Raw genomic sequence first — 20,869 nt, 5'->3', positions numbered from 1 at the left:
TAGTGATGTATTGCATGGTACAGTACAGTTCAATAGATGCAGAATGATCAATTAAACGTGCATATCCCTTGGAGGTTGTGACGTTGATTGAGACACAGATAGGGAATTAAAGATGCAAATGTTTCAGTGAGGTTAAATATGACGCATCAGACTGAAGGAGGACGTTTCTATGAGATTGCATCAAATCTGTTCTATAGAGTAAATCCATGTGTTGCTACCAAACCGTGAGGTCAGGACCTACTGCAAACAAAATGAATGTAGATGCTCACTGTATTGAGTGCTTAGCAGGTGTGTAATGGCTGTGGGTAGCTGCATACTTTTACCGTTGAAAATGCCTTAAAGGCCGACATCCCTGACTAAATTGAGTAAATGCATGAAGTTTGCAGATTTTTCTGATCTGACGGTTCTATCAGCATCATCATTTATCATTGCCTTCCAAAATGTTACAAATCACAGTTTTATGGGTGATAATTAGGGTTAGGGAAAGCCAATGGTTTGGTTTAAAATGAGTACTTAAGTTCAAGCTGCAGTTTGGGTCTTTTACATATAACTAAACGTGCGTTTCATTCAAGCCCGTGCCAACCAAGTTCACACAAGGCTGTTCAAGCCTATCGCCGCCCAGGGAAAGCTCTCTCTGTATTTTGCAGTATACCGGAGCTGTGGTGTTTGTGACTTGCCAGCTTAGGCCCACTGGAGGTGATGCGTTTTACGTAAACCAGCCAGAGTTGTAGGGGTCAGGAAGGGGAAAGAGACCGGAGCAGTGGAGCAGCAGCTAGGAGTATGGCGGAAGCAATGCCGGAAAATCTTAATGCTCCAAGAAATGTCTCTGGATTAGATGATGTTGATAAAAAAGAAACTTGGCATTCAGAGGAATGAGTAAAGTAAAAAAGAAAACGACGAAGACAAACGGATCTCTATTGGTGTAGCTTTCACTTGTTGGAGAGTGCTTAAAAAAGGGAAGGGACTAACGACAGACATGGATGTCACATTACTGCTCTTGGACAGGTTGTTATTGGTAATACTAGTGCAGCGCTCGTATTAAACGTGAATGGTAAAACTTGAGAGAACTACTTAAGAGAGAACTACTGGTGGGCGGGGGAGATGTGGCGAGCTAACCTGCAGGCATACGTCGTAAGCATGCGTCATCATTGGTATTGTAATTACTCTTACAGCCATTAGGGGGAGATACAATTTCCACACTGCAGGTTTAAGGTTAAAAAAACATTGTGTTTTGGGTAGAAATGACTATAATGACCCCATAAAGGGTAGGGGGCCGTCATTGACTGTCTACTGGAAACAGGGTGCGCACAGCAACCTCTCATGGCAATGTACTACAGTCAACTTCCTCCTTTTCTTTCGACAGACAAATGTAATAACTCCTATGACCACTAGAGGGCTTTTTCAAGTGAACGTCATATTGGAAGAGGACAGTCTCATTGTTATTTGCACAGATTCCACTGGGCATGTGAATACATGAAAATGTTCTCAACGTAATTGAACATACACTCAATGAACTGACATCCTTCACCAATCTTTTAAAAGTTATATCCAGTCAATAACATCATTCATACGAGGATAAAGAGACCAAATTCCATTTAGACTGGGTAATAGAGGCTAGATTATACACTTAGCCCACAAGGTTACAAGTGTGTCTGATTCATATTCAGTATATTCAAATAACACTCATTGTCAGATAAAACTTGGTGAAAGTTAAGTCTTGAAAAATCAAGGTGACCACTTTTCCCTCTTGATCCAGCATAGATGTGATTCATACATTGGTCACTACTCATCAACACACACAAATAACTTGTTACGAAATAATAAATCTATAATGAATCTTGAGCGATAGAGATGTTGTTCTTTACTAAGCCTCTGTTCTCTTCCAAAGGACAAACTAAATGTTTGTTAGATTGGCACTTCATAAATAAATAAAAATGTAAAATATAATGCATTTTACAAAAAAAATTTGTAATGTAATATATTAAGTTTTACAATGGCTGGAGATTGATTACACAGTTATTGTACACTGGAATTATACGTCTCTGTTCCCTCTCTATTTCGTAATAACAACATGAAACAGTAAAAACATCAAACCTTCGGTACATTCCAGGAATTGCCAAAGTCCTTCATGAAGATTTTGCCGAGGGGCTCAAATCTCCCTTTGGTCATTTGTGTTGAATTTCGGCTCTGTTTCTGTTCACTTTTACTAATCCAAACATTTGAAAAGGGTTTGTCTTTTTTTTGTCAAATGGGACACATGCCACCAACAAAGTACACAATGCCATGTTATGTTTAAAATATTTAACCTAGCTTTGCATTGCTCATGTGTGACACATTTATGAAGTCCCAACACAGCCTCAGTCTGACATGATACTGGAATGACTAATGGATGACTGAATGGACTGGATATTGTACGGTGTACTTTAGGAAATTGTATGCAGCAATGTCAAGGCAATTTGTTTGTGATAAAATAAGGGTAACACGCTGTCACCACTGTTATATGAGTGCACCAGGAGTCCACTAATGGGCTCTACAAGGTTGCTAAATCACTCCAGTGAAGAAGCATAATGAAATTTTCATGTAATGCTATTGGCATTCAGGACAGACTCACCAATGCTTCCTGGTATTGACTGTTTACATGGACACAAGTTTTCCATTTTATTTCCATGTCGCTCAGCAAGAAAACTATGCCAACGGAAATTTAACGAGGACATTTTTCCTGGTGGACAATACAAAATAAATGCATCCATGTGACTATGCAACAGTCAGAGTTAGTGACGTAGTATTAACTATTGAGAAAGATCACTTTTGGTTACGCAAGTTGGGAGGTGGATGGGACAAACAAACACAAGACTGCGTGTCCCCAAGTGCGAAGTGACATGTTCCTGATGGTATTCCTAAAGCTAAGTTTTGTTGCGTAATGTCATCCGGACTGACACGAAATATGCTTCCAATTGAAATACATCTGTGTGAAAGTTGTGTTGGAAATAAAGGACAGGTCGGGTGAAAGGAGGACCTCTGGTCCTCACAGTTCACAGGTGAAAGGACAGGAAAGTGCCTCCCTTCTTACCGATGTCAGTGTTGGTGTGAGAGGGATGGACAGAGGTGCAAACTGTTGCAGGAGCCGTGGAATAAGAATTGGAAGCCCAGATCTGTAGGCCCAAAACCAGCCTGCCTATTCCAACGCTAACATCATTGCCACCAACATCTACATGATACACATCACCTGATGCCAGGGTAAGACAAGGGCAGGAAGGGGAGTGTTGCATCAACAAACACTTGCTCACAGTTAATCATCTCACTTGTTGCATTGCTTTTTCAGTTGCTGAAATACGGTGGAAAGTTTGGAAACTGGGCTACGGTACGACGGCCATATCTTCAACCGGTAGTGGGGTTAGAAGGTTATTTGTCTCATCCTGATTGGCTAAACTCAGTCCATGAAATATCAGCGCCCCTTCCTGCCAGAGTAAATGGACAAGCCTACAGATCCGGTTAAAGGCATGACATTCAACTGTTACAGTCCTTCAAGTCGCCATGAACATTGTTCTTATCCAACAGGTATTGATTTGCTTTTAACAAACGGTATGGAATAACACCATGTGATACCATCCCATTAAAGAGTACTTTGGTGTAAATGTCTGGAATGAAGTGTGAAATCGACTTAGTCCTGTCTTTGGGCAGTACATTAACAGGTTATAAATTAGAGAAATCGGGATAGAGAACATCAGGAATCAAAGGCTACTCAGGTAAAAATAACATTGTCAGGCACAGTTACCAGCAAAGAACTAGACACTCAGGGCAATAATTCCAAAGTCAACATGCTACGTCTCAGTCCTCAGGAATTTTTCATGAGCCACCACTTAACTTGTCATATCAAATTTCTTCCACTAGCTTCTTTGCGGGGAAGAGAAAAGACACCTTTAGGGCAAATTATTCTCTTTTAATCAAATCACTCAGCATGCCCTGAGGAGATCTTTCCATGCCGTTTGAGTCACCGAGGTAGGGGCCACTAATGCACACACCCACAAAAATGAAAGAAGCCTACAAACAAACATCCACATATGTGGCATGTATTGAAACAGCAGCAGTTTAGGTGTCCTTTTTATCTGAAAGCAAGAAATGAGACTCAACAGGAAAATAAAAAACACAAGAAGAAAGCAAGGAACAAAGTGGGGTCTGGAGTTTCCATCACAAGTGAAATCCCAGATTTTCTCACTCACTGTTCATGGAACAAAATCGAACAACTTTATTCTGGAGTGCAGCCGGTGCAGGAGGGAGCTATAAAATATAAATTATACCACATAACCCTATACCTCCCAACTGAGCCATTTGGTTACAACTATACTCCTGTTCGTTACACAAGTCCAGCGTCTCTGGTATTTCTATAGCGTCGACATGAATTATATTCTAGCCCTGCTGAAGAATTTATGGATTACAAGTGAAATGTAATTTCCCTACCGATCGGACAGTTGCCACCCAGTGACACTGAAGAGTTTATTTTACGCAGTTGTCGGTAATTAGTTCTGGAAAGAATCAATTAAGGCCACCCCAAATTACAGCTGAAAATGTAAGAATCATGACCGTGTCTGGGTAGACAGAAAAATGCAGCGGTGGGTGTATTTTCTAAAAAGCTGAGTTGTGCAAAATCAGTTTTATCATTTCTCACTTTAAACAAATAAAGACCGAGGGAGTGTGTGTGTGGCTTCTGCACACACTGGGTGTGTTCATGAACGAAGACCAACGTTTTTCCTGATGCCTTCTTTAAGGAGCCTGATAGTGTTTGGATTAGCATGTGAAATGAAGCCCGCGCAAAAAAAAGAAAATGACGCAAAAAATGTAACACATGTAAGTACAAGTATCAGCTTACAGTTCAAACACAGCTTGCAGCACTGAGCCTGGTTTTAATCTCATTAACTTGCCATTTGCAAGAGTGATCCATAGTCACACTACAGAGACAATGCTGTAGTTTAGCAGATAAACAACACTTAGAGATATCAATCTGTCCGATAGTACAAAACTAAACACATCTTAAAGGTCCATGTCATAACAGCTGTTAACCCTGTTCATTACCTCTTCGCCTCATACTGCTATTTATGTGTTTTTTCAAACTTAAGAATCACAGGAACACAGACCAAATTTCATAATGTATTCAGAGGAAACCGGAGAGTTTTCATGAGCTTGAGTGTGTCAAGATTTAGTTTCTTACTTTGTTTGCCGAGGTACAAAAAATATAATTATGTCTACTTTATGTATATTGTTTTAAATCAAGTACGTCTCACACTGTGCTCTTTATTAAATTAGGACGCCTGCCATCCAATTTGTTTGAACATTTCAAAGTGTCTCTGTTTAGTCACTACAGCCTGCAGCTTCGGTTACTGGGTCTTGCGCAAAGATTTCCATCTCAAGCCACCACTAGGTATATGACCCCACTCCCTCTTTCAAAATATTACCTTTTCTGTCACTGCCAACACACACTATCAGTCACTCGAGAGATTATTGGGGCTGAGGACAGATATAGAGAGGACCATATAGGTGCCGCAATGACCCACTCCTGGATAAATAAAGCAAGAATGTTACTTTGATGATCTTGAGGCTGAATATCTATACCCGTTAGTATGAGTGAAAGTACATTTTTCCCTTCATCTAAAATACATTTTGTTTGTTTGTTTTTTTCGTCCTGCTCTGCGCTTACACACATTTCCTTTCACTCGTTTGCCACCGGGGTTAAGCTCTACACATTAGAGTGCAGCCTCGTCATGACTAAAATGGCACAGAAAATGGGTCTGAGCATGAAGGTCAAGTGGTGATTATCCCCCTCGATAAATCACATAAAATATGAGAATAAGCAAGTACACAAATGCAAAAAAAAGAGCAGAAAAATTAATAAATGTACCAAGAGTTATCAATAGTTCCTTTATACTCTTAGCACCCATTATTTTCAAATAAAGAGGCAGGGAGCGAGAAAGTAAGAAAACCGGGGGAAATGGAGAGGATGGAGTAGAGGGAGAAGAGGAAGAAAGAGTTCTCCATGTGAGCAGTAATCAGAGGAAGCCAGCAGGGGGGAGAGGGAGGGGTGCTGGGGTCAGAGCGGAGCACCACTAAGCAGCCTTTCTCTTCATTAGCAGCCTCTCTAAGGGGGGGCGTCACAGGCCTACCTGTCCAGCAGATTATTGAACCGACTAACCAGTGGCTCCCACCCCACACACACACACACGCTCTCACACACTCTCCCCTCTCTGATTCCCACAGACCCAGAGGAATCACGACCTAGCTACAGCCTCGCTGACAACTTTAACTTTTTCTTTAACCTCACGTAACAGCGCTATAGGCGGAATCTACTCAGTGCATAAAGAGTACATTTGCCTCGACATTTTCTCCATTATTTTATGTGGAGTTTTGCTGTCCAACCTATTTTTCTATCGCCTTTCTTTTTCTTGGTTTATGTTTTGTCCTGCAGCAACAAACCAGCACTTATTCTCTGTTAATAACTCTGAGAGCGTGCGTACTTATAGAGAGAGAGACAGAAACACACACACGTAAAAACAAATATTGCATTTTAGTTCGTGTGATTTGTGCAGTAATGGACATTTGAATTGGACAGACCCCTGGCTGGTCTGGCAGGGAGAGGGTAGCATGGAGATAAAAGTAATGAAATGACACCCCAGGAATGTAAATTGGCATTCTTCAGTGTAGTCGCAGCACCAGCACAGGCTCATGAAACATCCCTGACGCACACTCAGACCAGGCCAAAATACTGTGCTAAACATTAATCTCACACACATCTCACTGACATAAGTGTGAAGGTACTTTTGTGCTGCTTTTAAGTGGGGCCATTCATCTCAATCTCTCTCTCGCTGTTTCTCTTTTTCTACTCGTCTCCCTCCATCTTCCCTGTCTCCCGAAGCGTTCCGATATGTCCACACTGAAATGTCTTCCACACATGAAATGCCTATATGTCCTTCTGCTTGTGTTTCACTGTTCGCTGTTGGCCAAGAGCTTCCCCGAGTTTGCTTTAGAGGTACCGTAGCACAGGGTTAGACAGGCACTGAAACAAGTGTATGTAACAAATCTGTCAAATTGTGTGTAAAAGGCAGCAATTTAAATGACCTAAAGCTTTTGTTTGCATTGACATCTAACACAGTCAAACATGTCTGTTTTTGCATAAGATAGAGACTTACACACACACAGACCAAATATTACCTGAAACAAGACATTGAATATTTCAGGAAATCAGTAAAAAGTTGCAGAAAAATAGCATGCAGTAGAAGAAGGAATTCTGCAGAGAGGTGAAGCGGGATTTTCAGCAGAGGGATTTTAGGCCTGAAAAATAACTTGAGAAATGTTGCTGCCAGCTATGAAATGAAGTCTGCTCACATTTATTTAAGTAAACACACACGACACATTTCTATCAGCCTTGTTTATGTGTGTTTGCTATCTGAAGACATTGCATTCAGTGGTTTGTGTGCGTTTGTAAATGTGAAGGCCCAAATCTACAGGTAGCATCAAGTGACTTACGACATAAATATCATGTAAACAATCAAATCATTTTTTTACACTAACTGGAGTGAATGACTTGTCCCCTAATGTCAAGTAAACGTTTTTAATTTGTCTATGGGGAGAAAAGAGCACTGTCAAAGCCTGTTGGAAACTATGAAACTATTGAGCGAATAATATTTTGTTAACTCACTTTGGATGTTACAGATTTTAGGTCTCGTTTCTGATTATGGCCTTAATATGCTTCCAAATACTGCAATTGATTACTATTGATTGTGTAAGACAAAGAGAAAGAAAAGGAAAAGATCACAACAAGCATAATAAATTGTTTTCTTTTAAATGCAGGCATATAAACATATCCAGACAAGTGTGGATATGACAAGAGACACGCGTGGGAAATAAGGTACTCATAAAGATTTGTTAACTTCTTTTCTTGCTGCGATGAGTGCAGATGACCGACCAACAGAGACGTTGTAAAAAAAAAAAAAAAAGAGTTCCCAATTCCATAATGGATTCTATTAATATAATAACTTCAGTTATCACGAGCAGAAAAAACATATTTACCATTGCTGCATGTTGTAACTGACAGACCCCGGGACTCCTGGCACTTTTCAAAACTTGGCGTCCTCAAAAAAGTCTGATTTCGCCCTCAAGTGGGGAACCTTCTCCTCTTCAATACTGCATGCGCTGAGCTGAATCGCCGTCGGTGTTCCTCTCTCACAAACGTATCATCGACGTTTATGACAGTTTTTTTAGTATGCAACACGGAAAAAAACAGTCACTCATTTTTATCCCGAGGAATCACTCTGTCCGAGCTTCTCCACCGAGAAAAAAAAAGCGCGTCAAGACGTTTGGAAACGCGCCGGTCTCACGGTGACGAACGCACGACCACGACACTCGGTCCCACTCTTCTTTCTCCCCAAACCGTCAACTAAAGAAGTCAAATAGACATAGGGATCGCTGACAACCAGAAGTTGTGTTGTAACTTCTTGTCCTACCTTGAGAAAAACGCAAAAAAAAAACGCCTTCCTACACTCCCCCGATGGTTTCCTTCTGCAGAGTCAGCGCAGTGCGCCGAGGAGAGCAGCGGACGGTCCCGGGCTGGAGAGAAGGTGGCTGCTGTGAATTCAGACCAGTGTTTTACACGCCGTGTGTGACTGTAACCCGAGTGACTGTGGGTCCGCGGAGTTTCTGTGCCCGATGAGCTGATTTGCGATGTTGTGTCAGGAGGAAGAGTAACATCTTTGTGCGAAAGAAATGTGGCAAAAAAAAAACCTCAGCCTCAAGATGAGAAATCGGCAAAAGAGACGCGCAGCGCAAAGCAACACTTGAAAAGCAGCGAGGCTTCTGTGATGTTTAGTTTAGATGTGTTGTCGTTCAAATAATCTGTATTTTAAACAATACAACCAATAGGAAAATCTGTCAAATGCAGCCCAGCAGTAAATAGCCTAAATAGTACAAGATAAATACACGTTTTTTTTTTTAAATTTCCTGCTATCTTTGAAACGCTGTGTTAACTTTTCTGGGGGGGGGGGGGGGCAAGCTGCATTTCATCAATGCAAACTTTCACTGTTTTTCACTTTCTCTGCCCTCGCGGATAAAGTACACGCTCGCCTCGTGCGCGCGCGCGCACACACATACTGGCACGCACGCCCACGCTGTTTTAGGCAGTTGGAAATCGTTTATGGTTTCTCTGTGTAGCCTATACTGCAGGGATGTGACACTAAGTCCTGTCCCTCATATGCCTCAGAAGTGGGCACGCTCATTAAAGTTTCATTGTGGGCTTGTTTTTATGAGGATTTGCTCAACGTTCAACATTTGACTGAGACATCTCAAGAGTGAAGAGTTGAAGGAGTGAGGGGTGTGTGTGTGTGTGTGTTTGAGGATAGAGTGGAGCAGAAAGAGAGACATACAGCCCTACTCAGCCTGACTCCTCCACTGGGGTGAGAGAGGCAGCAGAATCCCAGTCAAGCGCCTGGAAGCCCCACTTGCATGTTTGGTCAAGGGGTAAATAATAGATCAGGGATTAGGCTTGTGTAGAATTCATTCCAGGGTAACAAGCTACTGAGGTCCCAGGATATGCATATTCATTCCTTGGCCAAGGCCGTGGGAGAGAGAGGACCATATGCCTGTTTGTCAGATGGCTTACATTTCTAATTAAAGGAGATATTACATATGTGAGCAACGAAACAAAAGGCCTTTAAAGGATTGTTTGAATCATTTTGCGTGTACTTCAAATGCTTTGATGCTGCTTTAATTTGACTCAGGAAGTGTTTTTTTTTATCCAGCAGTGTTGATTAACCATATGGACACCGGGGGCTTTTGGATGAGTAATATGACATAAACTGCACATCAAAGCAAAACATGACCCTTATTTTCTTTGCTGTTGCCGAACTATCAGGTCAAAAAATCTCTGCATACAAGATGTGTGATAGCATAGTTATGATAGTGGGTGTGTAGCGATACCGTATTTTCAGCTTCGAGCTATTTCTTTAGTTCATAATTGTTGAAAGAAGTGTGCTTCTGTATTGCTGGGTGGGCTGCATGAGCAGGTCAATCATCCCCATGGCTCATTGTTGTTGAAGCAAAAAGTTCATTGAGGAATGAAGGTTTGGAATTCATTTTTCCTACAACATCCACTCTTCCAATACAATATATGCTCATAGCAACTAAAGCATGTTTGATGTGGTTATGTTTAGGTTGTTATCATACATTTGGTGATGGAACGATCCAGGATCCTTGATTGAACAAAGGACAACAGTTAGAAGTTAGAAACATTACCTCCATCACAGTTTCTCATCCAGAGAGCACTCGCAAGTTTGTTTTTTTACTGTAAAGTGTCACATACAGTACATATTGTGGCCCCTACTATTTAAGAAATAAACAAACACATAAACAGGAACTTCAACTGTGCTTGAAAGAAAATAGTTCCTTCATAAAACTGCTGACAACGAGGTCTGTGGTTTATCCTGAGTAGCCGGGTCAGGATTTCTGGAAAGACACTTTGCTGTTGAGTTTTTCAAATGTATCTTTTTTGGCTCTTTGAGCGCCGCAAGGAGAGTGCCATAGACTCCCATTATATTGTAAAGGCCAATATATGTAAAAATAGGCAACCCACACCAAAACAATCTAGAAGGATTAATAGCGATACAGGTAAAATATGTATTTTTGATTTTGGGGTGAACTCTCCCTTTAAAAAACAAACAAAAAATGTTGGTGTAGCAGCCTTAAAAACATCAAGTATCAGATGGGCTCTACTGTGTACCACCCTGGTGTTAAAATAGACACTGACATTAAAGGTGCTGAATCTATTGCCTCACACGGCTTTAAAAAAATGGCGACGGCTCTCAGCTAACAGTGCAAACAACGGAGGGAAGCTGAAAGGTGGGCGCTATACTCTTGCATAAGGACTTCGTGGGTCGGGATGGCGTTATCAGAAGTAAGGGGGCAGAGCACCTGCCACTGGCCCGGCTGTGTAAACAAAGCATGAAGAAACTCGGATCACAACACACACACAGGGAGAGCGTCTTTATTTTCTGCTCAAGGCAACATTACTCCATATATCGTTACATTGTAAATAGTTGTTTGCTGCTATATTAATGGTCTGAATATCGTATAGAGAACCTTTAAATGTGTACTGTAAGTAAGCAGGAAAGGCCGCTTGATAGAGAAGGAGAGTACATGTTTATTTGTCCCTGTGACAGAATCCCACTGTTCACTAATTATCCAGCGGGACCACTGATAATGAGCTATTGAACTTGCTACTGAAGTGTTCCACCTCCTGGGAAGACCATCAGCAGCGAGTATACACCGCACTCGCGGATCCATCAAATCCACAGAGGTCCTCCTGTTCATTAAGTTCCAGTCACTACTAAAGCATAGACAGGTCCAGAAAGGTCAGTTTAAGCATCCCTAAGAACCGTTGAGACTTTTCAAAGGACTGACTTTTTCACAAATCAGGAGGCAATTCGAGTGTGTTTCTTTACTATGACTGCTAGTGGTATAATATTTCTAATGCCATATAAATATCACACTTATTGTAGCCTGGTATTTTCTCGTTACGTTAAGTTATGTGCTGCCATCATGTATATTTTCATGGCCCAAAATCACAAATTTGCCTCAGAGGGCGTCATACAATCTGTGTATCAAACAGCACCCTCTATTTTTCGAGCCTCAATTTGGATAAGCAAAAGACACAAACAGCAAAACAGGGATCATGATCATTTAGGTGTCATATTTGATAATGAAAGGAGAAAAAGATCCACTGAGCAACACCAAAGTACAACTCTACAGAAACAGTTCTCCTAACTCTGGAAGAAGGAAGCACAGGTGCTGGAAATAAGACCAATACTTTTCTCATCTAAAAGCTGTTTTCCGACTGGACAACATTTACTCAGGGAGATCAATGTCCCATGTCCTTGGTCTCCTCTCTCATACACAAGGGAAATATGAACTTAAATACAACCTCACCACCTTAATTTACCCTTTCACCAAGCAAAGGACAAGCTCTCCAGTAGGAGCCCCAGGGAAATAGCCCGACTCCTTGTTCCTACACATCCTGAGGGAGCTAACTGGGGTTGGGATGGCACGCCAGTTGGGTGAGCCGTGCCCGTGAGTGAGGTTCATGGCACTGTGGACACACGAACACACACACACACACACACACACACACACATGCAAGTCTAGGCTGCTGCCTCTGAGAGGTGGGTCTTGTGTGGATCAATTCCTCCTTTATTAGAGCTCTTGTCTGTTGAGGATACGACCAGAAGGTCATCAGATGGGAGTCAAACAGAGGTCCGCGCCATCTCATTGGGGCTAGGGTTAGGACACGAAACAAGGGGGCTTGTGCACACAGCATGTGGTGGTGGTGGGGGGGAGTGCTTATGCAAGGTCAGCGACATCACATGCATTCAGGAATGCACGTGATGGCAAAGACAGAGTGTAAGGTTTGTGATGAGGGAAGGTTTTGAACTGGAGTTGTCTGATTTAGGTGCACAGATATTGTGTGTCTGAGAGCTGTAAAAGAGGGAAGACTGGTAATCAATGGTTTCTCTGTCCTGGGGTTTTGTAAGGCAGTCCAAGGTCTCACAGGATTCAGCATGAGGATGGCTCATGCTCGAGGTCAAGAGTGGCTGATAATTCTCCCACTGACTCCAGCGGAAGATATAACATCCTTCCTGGGGCCATCGCTTGAATAGAAATGTGTACAAACAAAATGTCAGCGACTGAACATGAATTTAGTGGGCAATTTCAGAGATTTGTCACGGACAATTTCAACTTCAAAAGGCACCCAGTGAGTTAAAAAATTCTTGTAATTTTATTGAAGAAGAAAACATTAGACATTCAACAAATAGAGTCATCAGCCATGCTACAAAGTGACTGTGTTCAAAGACCCACATGTTGCGGCCTGTCTCATTTCCATGCAGCGGGGGTGATGTTCTGCTAAACACTGTGCAGGTTTGACATCCCAGATGGCATTTGTACAATCAAATGTTCCTTTAAAGCAGGGGACTTGTGACTCTTTAGTATCTATTGTCATCTCCCGCAGTTCTCAGGTTCTTTCCTCCCTCAGCATCAAAGCTAGGCCACATTAATGCAGACAATATCCCCACTTACCTGAGGCGTCAGGCGGAGACTGTGCTTTCACAATTCTCCATGGAGTGTCATGTTTCTTTCCCCGGGATGTGCCTCTCTTCCTTCCTCTGTCAGCTTCGGCACACCGGGGCTTGTCATTCGGTTCTTGAATTTTTCATGCAGTCGCATTTGCATGATTACAGTTCTGTGTCACTCTCCCCCCCCAGTAGATTAAATGCTGCCTAGCACCTGAACTTCCCTGTGACTCCGCTGAGGCAGAACGGAAGTGAGACAAGCATGCTTATTGGGATTGTCATTGCAAGAGCTGTCTTGTTTCAAGGGGTGGCTCTTCACATATTAACTGTTGGGCAATTAGACACGAGAGGCCCACAGAGACATCTTCAAACTAGGGCCGGGTTACATTTTCTACTGTATTGTTTGTATTTGCAGCTACACGTCCGAGTCGGTCATATTCTGTGGCATCCAGTAAAGAAGTCGAACCATGCTGTGCACTTTTACTGACAGCGTATGTCATTTAGTCGCGTAGGGCGCATAATCTCAGCAAAACAACAAAACAATCCGTTTATTCCAGCTGTATTATAAATTATATTAGTATGACAAGAAAGGTCTGTTATAATCAGATGAGCAAGTTTAATCACTTGACCATGTCTCTCCAAACAACAGACTATACCAGGAACATGCTGTAAAAACATCCTTTGAGCTATGATTTATGTCAGCAGATATCAGTTTTCAGAGATCTCATTTAAAATTAAAATTAGTTTGAATCTTGGGTGGGTCTCTTTTCAGTCACAAACCCACAATTCCCAAGACTGCCGGGATACAAGCTAACGATCGAGTGTTCATTTAAAGATTCTTCATTCATGCAGACTGGTTCTAACTAATCAAAGGTAGGTAGCCTATGTTGGAGATTCTCAACATGTATTATTTTGTATAATTGATGCTCCTTTATACAGCAACTGTGGGCCACTTAATATCAGCAAATCCAGACATTTACACTCTCCATTTCTTGCCTTACATCTCTTAACAGTGCGTTTTTGAAGGATGTTGAGCCGCGTGTCCATTCGGCATCATATTTGACTCAGTCCATTACAGTAATTTGCATTTTGAGTATGTACGGGAAATTTCAGGAAAACTAACTTGAATAAGCTTATGGTGGGATTTTGTACAGTGTTTGATCTCAATGACACTAATCTACAGCATCATTTGCCCAAGTAGAGTAATCTGGCCCCAAGAGGCAGTTTTAATGGACAAATAAATGTAAAGACAGAATAAAAAAATCCCTACCCCACGTACATTTTTTTTTAATTTGTTAGAGTGTAAACGACAAACTGATTTATACCTGTTTCATACATCCAAATAACAGCATTTAGAAGAAAGAAGTGGAGTCATATAATGACAAAGGTTGAAGTGAGTGTGAGATCATCTTTTTTAACACAGGAAGCACGTCATTGGTGATATGAAAGAGTTCTTGCCAGAGATCTGCCTTTTATGTACCTAGAATGCTCTAAGATCTGGTTTAATCTGTCATTAGTGGGACAGACAACAAACACTTAAAAGAGGGAGATACAGTCTGCTTCAGATTTAGGAAAGAGCAGCAGCAGCAGGCACTGTCAAAAACATGGTGGAACATGCCTGTGTAGGACATGCAAGCAACTGGAAATGTCTGGGGCCAAATTACACGCATTTGATGATGAAAGAGGGGATGGTTAAGAAATGATCCCTTTGAGTTACCAGCTTCCTCAGAGAGAATTGTGTTCGTTTGACTTTCTATGGACCGTATCCTGCCATATGATCTGCCTCTTACTGTATGTAATTAATCCCTTTCAAGGTTTCTTATAAGTGAATTTTCGAATGAGTTTTGACCTGGAGATGAAGATGCAACTGCAGGGACCAGACTCAAAACCCTGTTGCAGATGTATGATGGTCATTGAGAGAGACGGAGAGAGAGAGAGAGAGAGAGAGGTTTATTCATAGATACCATGTGTCAGTTTGTGCATCTGAACAAGAAACAGGGGGCAGGCAGATGTTGCGCATTATGTACCAGTCTACTGCTTCTAAAATTGTTCCGCAAATGAGGATCTTAATGAGAGGCAGTGTTCGTGGGTCAAGGAACAGCCTAATCATGCTAAGTCAATTGCATCTTTACTCTTTCTGTGTGTGTGCGTGTGTGAAGCAAGGAGCAGATGAACCAACATTTGTCTGACTGAAGAGGAGTGCCAGTCCTCATATTTCTTCATTTTCCTCTCTCACCCTGTGCTCCAAATCTGGCTGGACACTTAAGTACATTAGCCACACAATATGGAGTTGTCTTGTCTCACCAGCAAAACAGATGTCGAGCACGCGTCTTTGTTCATTTTCCCTCGCTTGCATCCAGATCTCAAAGCTCCCATAGGATTCGGAGATTCAAAATGTATTGTGCATAATGCCTTTGACCTTACAGCAGATCATTAAAAACATATCAAATCAGGCAAATATCAACAGGGGTGAAGAAAGTGTGTCTATTATAAGAAGAAACACATTTTAAACATAAACTGCCATTTAAAGATCAATATCTCTCATTGTCATTTTTCTTTGCTGTCTTTCGTGTGACTGTTGGGCTTTGATATACAAGCAGGGATTTATAGGCTTGTAAAACAGCACTTACAGACACAAGGGAACCCTCATTCTATGTAGCGTGTGTGTGCGGATGTGTGTGTGTGTGTCTGTGTGTCTGTAATAGCACAAAAGCACCTCTCCCTATGATATGTTGTCATGTTATATTAATATTATTGCAATTTTGGCACAGAGTAATAATTCTCTGGCGATTTCTGTGACATTTTATTTTTCCACCTTTGATTTTCAATTACTCTTTTATCTTTAGGCATACAGTCTTCTTCTTGTGCTCGTCAAAGCCCATACAGCTGCTATAACAACTTAAAGACCTTAAATTTCATTGTGATTTAAAATGGTTTTATCAATTCAATAACATATTTTATTACCCTTAAAGAGCTGAGTGCAATTTTTTAATTGAAGTCGTATTTTATGACAATCTATCAAAATAAAATGTATCATGTACTTTTCCGACTGAAATGTCAAAATGTCTTCTGTAAAGAACTGTAAAATGATCCAAATTAGTTTGATACATCATTAATTTTAAATTTTTCTCATACACTCCAAGTTAAGTGGATTTAATATTCTAAATAGCTTGTTAACAGGCCCCGCCCTTCAATGGAAAGCTTGGATAAGCCTAAAAGTGAGAAGAGAAAACAAATTAATCATTGCACATACTGAAGCATATTCTTCATCCACAGATGATTAAGAATTCTTTCTCATATATGTTTTTATATATAATTTAGAGCCAATAGATTTGACCCATGATAGTTTGGTCTTGATCTGAATCGTTGCTCAGAGTTGGTCTGTCAGATAAAATGTGCCTCTGATAAGGGCCCAGTGGGAGGCATGGGCTGGTTGAAGAAGTCACTGCCAGGATTTTAAGTCATGCTCTCTGGAAAATTCAAATTCAATCACTTTGATTACGTACACAACCATACACACTGTGCAGGGACATTTGTTTGTGCCTATAGCTTCAGAAAGCATACAACTAAGTAATTTAAGGAATAAAATACTATTGAATAAAATAACCAAACAAAATAAAATATTCTACAAAAAGATAAGCAATAACACAATACATGCGTGGCGTACGTTTCAGAGAATTGAAATGAAAAACTGAGAAAATTATAATAGAATGAGTTTCAGGAAATTGAAACAATATAATCGGAAGCCTGCATAACAAATAATGTAATACTGTGTATGCAATGAATAGCAAGGACGAATGCTGTTCTTGGAAAACTGGAGTGGTGTTTAATTGCATCAAACCATGCATGCACACAATTTAAATTATTTGTTATTGCTTCCTGTTGTAATGAAGAAGGTAAACAAATATGTTTTGTAATTATTGCTATAACAGGCTGCTAATTTGAGTCTTTAAACACACAGACTATAGACCAATCATCTCGCCAACTGGAGGCTTACCGGTAATCATATGTAATCAAATATTCTATCAATTTTTAGGTTAGGTGTGTGGTCAAAAAAAAAATGAATCCAAAGGGTCTACATTTACTAGGCTTATCTTGTACATACGATTGTTGTATATAATGTTAGTGTCCTTAAGTTAAAAAAAAAAAAACATAGTGTGTGGGTGTGTGAAAGTTTGAACTAAAGTGTCATTCTTTGTTTGTGATGAGGACCACCTGAAACAACCATAAGGACTCGTTATGGTACCCGGACCACTGCATTCGGATCACTCTGCCGTACGTCAACTGTAGCCGCCGTAAAATGACGTGATTGTGGTGACGACAGGAAAAAACAGCGGGCTTGTTTGAAACAGGAAAGCGTTTCGGTAGCTATTGACAACGGTGTGATTCAGTGAGAAAGTTTGTTTTGGTTTTGTATAAAAGTCTACAAATGGTCCTTTTAACGGATGGTGAAGCTCTACAGTTGAAGCGTGCAGTAACGTTGTTCTAACCTAACGCGGAAGGCTGTCAACAGCAGACGAGAAACGGAGAATATGATTGTTTGTTAACTAGGTGGCTAACGTTAGCTAAGATAGCTAACGTACAGTAGCGCTATGGTGTTTTAGGGAAGTGCTGTAAAGCTGCTGCTACAGTGTACCGTGATCTCTGGTTGTTTGGGAAGTTATCGTAAGAGGTAAGACGCAAACTGCGTAGTTAAACATTTCCTAAAGAGCGTCTACTGAGCTCGATTGTCTCATCCTGCCAACGTAAAGACTCGTAGCTGAAATTGAATTGACTAACTTTAGCTAACGCCAGATTAAAGATACAAATCCCCACTCGATATCGAGATGAAGTCGTTTTCATCAACAGTGTCATCGCCGATTAAATACGATCACACTTGCATACTGATAACGTGCTAGCTGTGTCATCTTTTACACGTTTTTAAAGTGTCCAAACTGACCTCGGTTGTGATTGTGCTTCCTTCAGTGCCAACATGTCTTCCAAAGACGACACTCGCATCCTGGTTTTGGAGGAGCAAGTGGAGAGTTTATCGGATGAGTTAATGCAATGCCAGGTATGTATGCATGTGTGTCTGACACACTAATGATTGAGGCTTGCTTCCTTATGACTTAGTAACACAAAAACAATGGGATTTCTCTAAAATAGTGACATTTAATCAGTGAACTGATTGCAGCAAGTTCAGTCAGCAAATGTGTTGACAATTGTTCACTCAATATAAATACTATTTTGTCATTTGTCTCATTATTGAACTGTTATTTTCACACATTTCAGCTTTTCATAAGCCTGACGAAGCAACGAGTGAAATTCGTTACGCTGAAGATTCTTGATCATATATTTTGTGTGCAGTCATTACCACAACATGCTTTATTTTGTCTGACTACATTGCTTCACTGTACATGCTGTGTGCAAAGCTGTTTTTTTCTTTTTCACTATTTGTCATCTCCATCAGACAATGACTGCCCACTTTATTCAATTCCAAACCATTTGGCATCTTAATTACTATTATATTTCATTTAGAAAAATGCTCATGATTTACCTAAGATCCAAGATCTGTGCTACCTCCACTAATTTCAACTCATAAGGCATGGACTGGTGGTTATAGTTTTCAGGTTGATGATTAGCAGTTGACAGTCATTGAAGTCTATCATCAGGAAAGTAGTTACTGTTTAAAGATGAGTTGATTTTACAGAATTGCATAAAGCTTATTTTATTTGTTTAGTTATCCGTGTGGCTGCAAAAATCTATAAGTTACCTGACCACACTTTATAAAATATTCAGCAAAGACAGTAAATACTGTGCTGCAAATATTCCCCATTTTTCTATCAATCCAAACAAATACAAACACATAAACACAGAAAATTGCTCATGAGCAGATTTGAGAGCCTTTCAGCTTCCTTTTGTAAGTCAGTGATTGAGGGAGGGTGTCCTTGCATATTCACCACCAGGTGGTGCCTCATAACATGAGTGAAGTTAACCCAGCATCTCTCAATTTGCATATTCACAGTACCTTGCTTTACAGGTACGTAGACAGACAGCTGTGGGGTTCAGCAGATGATGTGTTACATTTGGGTTTTTATTAGACTTTAGATACCACTTGGCACATGGGGTAGGAACACTTTGTTGTGGTGCTGTTGGGCAATAACCACACGTGTGCCTGTTACCCTATTTATTTTATATAAAGTTTGACTTTGAAGTTAACTAAGTTTACTCAGAAAAAGAACTTTGACATCTTCACACCTTCAAACACAAGGCATCCTTACAAACGTGTAGACTGTATAGTGGTGCAAATCCATGCATGCACCTATGTAATTCAATAAACCAAACAACTTTATTAATTTGCTTCCAATTCACTCTACTGAGTATGACTAATTGACAGCTAAATTGCTGTATACCTAATAAAAAAATTAAAAAAACTGCCTATAGCAGTCACATGTATGTCTGAGGCCTTTTTTATGTTTTAAAATTAGAATTTATGAAACAATTTGTTGGAGACCACATGTGTATTTTATCTTTTGTTAAATGTTTTCAACAGTGTTTCAAGTGTTGGGGCGAGTAAATGGAATGTATAATTAGAGTTGTTTGCTTACCCAACAACCAACAACTGCTGTGCATTACTTCTTTATTAATAGCACTGAGTTAGGCCTTTGTCAAGCAAATAAGAGCACCTGTAACACTGTAACACATGTGTTAAAATGTTCATTTCACTACATTATGGTACTATGTAGTTTACCAGTGAGATTTAGTTCACTTCAGAAAGTTAGTGCTGCCCTACAATGAACACCGCAGCCATCCTTGGTGGTCTGGTCTAGAGTAGAACATCAGCGATTCTGTCTATCTAATGGGAACCTTTAGTTGTGAAGTGTACAATTTAAATAGTGACATTTGAATACCACTGATGTCTTAAGTCTCTTGCAAGATGTTCTTCAGGACAGCCATTAACTACAAAGAGTCTCATCTGTCGGCCAGCAAATGTTCCTACTAGACCATGCTAATTTTATTAATATGTGGCTGCATTCCAGATACTTTCTTTGGTATGTTTAGCCCATGGTGTTTCAGTGTCTGGATTCAAAATTAATAATTCAGACACCATCAAACACACATTCAATACATCTTTAAGTGCACATGTGGCAAAGGAGAGATCTTGATGAGGGTTCTCACTAGAACACTTGTCTGTGGAACGGCTAATGGCAGCCAAAGGCCAGGCAGAGGGAGACCACCTATTTCAAGTCATCCACGCTGCTTAATTTCATCGTTAACTGCATTGCAGAGCCTGATTTGATGAGATCTCTATCCTCCTTCATCCTGCTCTCACTCTGTATACACACACACACACACACACACACACACACACACACACACATACATACATACACTTACACACAGATGCATACAGAGACAGAGATCTACAGTCCTTCCACTTATGTGTTCAGCTCATGGTCTTATCAAGGTCTGCTTCTGCCATTTTAGTAAATAATTGATTAGACACTTTTGAAAAGGGGGTTAAAATTCATATACTAATTGGAGACCAGTAGATTCCAGTGGGAGGGATGACTTTTATCTTATGATGATGTGAACATAATTTATCAGATAATTTTATATTAAGTCGATTTGGTATAATTCTGTCTTTTAATGTCAGAAAATGTATTTTTTTTTCTTTTTTAGATGTCCCTCATTAAATGTAATGTAGTTTAAAAATGTTTGAAAAAAACAGCGAGACAATTTGAATTGGAAATGTGTCGGGGGGGGGGGGGGGGGGGGGGGGGGGG

At 40.5% G+C, this 20,869-nt stretch overlaps 2 protein-coding genes across 3 annotated transcripts in view; one reads left to right on the top strand and one right to left on the bottom strand.

The window, feature by feature from the left end:
• bnc2 (basonuclin zinc finger protein 2) overlaps positions 1–8,750 on the bottom strand; it is a 154,198-nt gene extending 145,448 nt beyond the window's left edge. Inside the window, exon 1 of one of the 2 annotated variants that reach the window (XM_031863114.1) lies at positions 8,059–8,750. In XM_031863114.1, the coding sequence (XP_031718974.1) occupies positions 8,059–8,061 (3 nt within the window). In that variant the 5' untranslated portion in view covers positions 8,062–8,750. The remainder of the gene's footprint in view (positions 1–8,058) is intronic. The other variant, XM_031863110.1, reaches the window with a different exon arrangement.
• Positions 8,751–17,466: 8,716 nt separating this feature from the next.
• cntln (centlein, centrosomal protein) overlaps positions 17,467–20,869 on the top strand; it is an 86,532-nt gene continuing 83,129 nt past the window's right edge. The window contains exons 1-2 of the mRNA XM_031863020.1: positions 17,467–17,775; positions 18,069–18,156. Of these exons, the coding sequence (XP_031718880.1) occupies positions 18,076–18,156 (81 nt within the window). The 5' untranslated portion in view covers positions 17,467–17,775; positions 18,069–18,075. The remainder of the gene's footprint in view (positions 17,776–18,068; positions 18,157–20,869) is intronic.

This window comes from Anarrhichthys ocellatus, unplaced genomic scaffold, assembly GCF_004355925.1.
Source record: "Anarrhichthys ocellatus isolate YVR2014 unplaced genomic scaffold, GSC_Weel_1.0 scaffold28, whole genome shotgun sequence".
NCBI lineage: Eukaryota > Metazoa > Chordata > Actinopteri > Perciformes > Anarhichadidae > Anarrhichthys > Anarrhichthys ocellatus.
The sequence above is the reverse complement of the archived record's forward strand: the minus strand, read 5'-3'. Positions and strand labels throughout refer to the sequence as shown.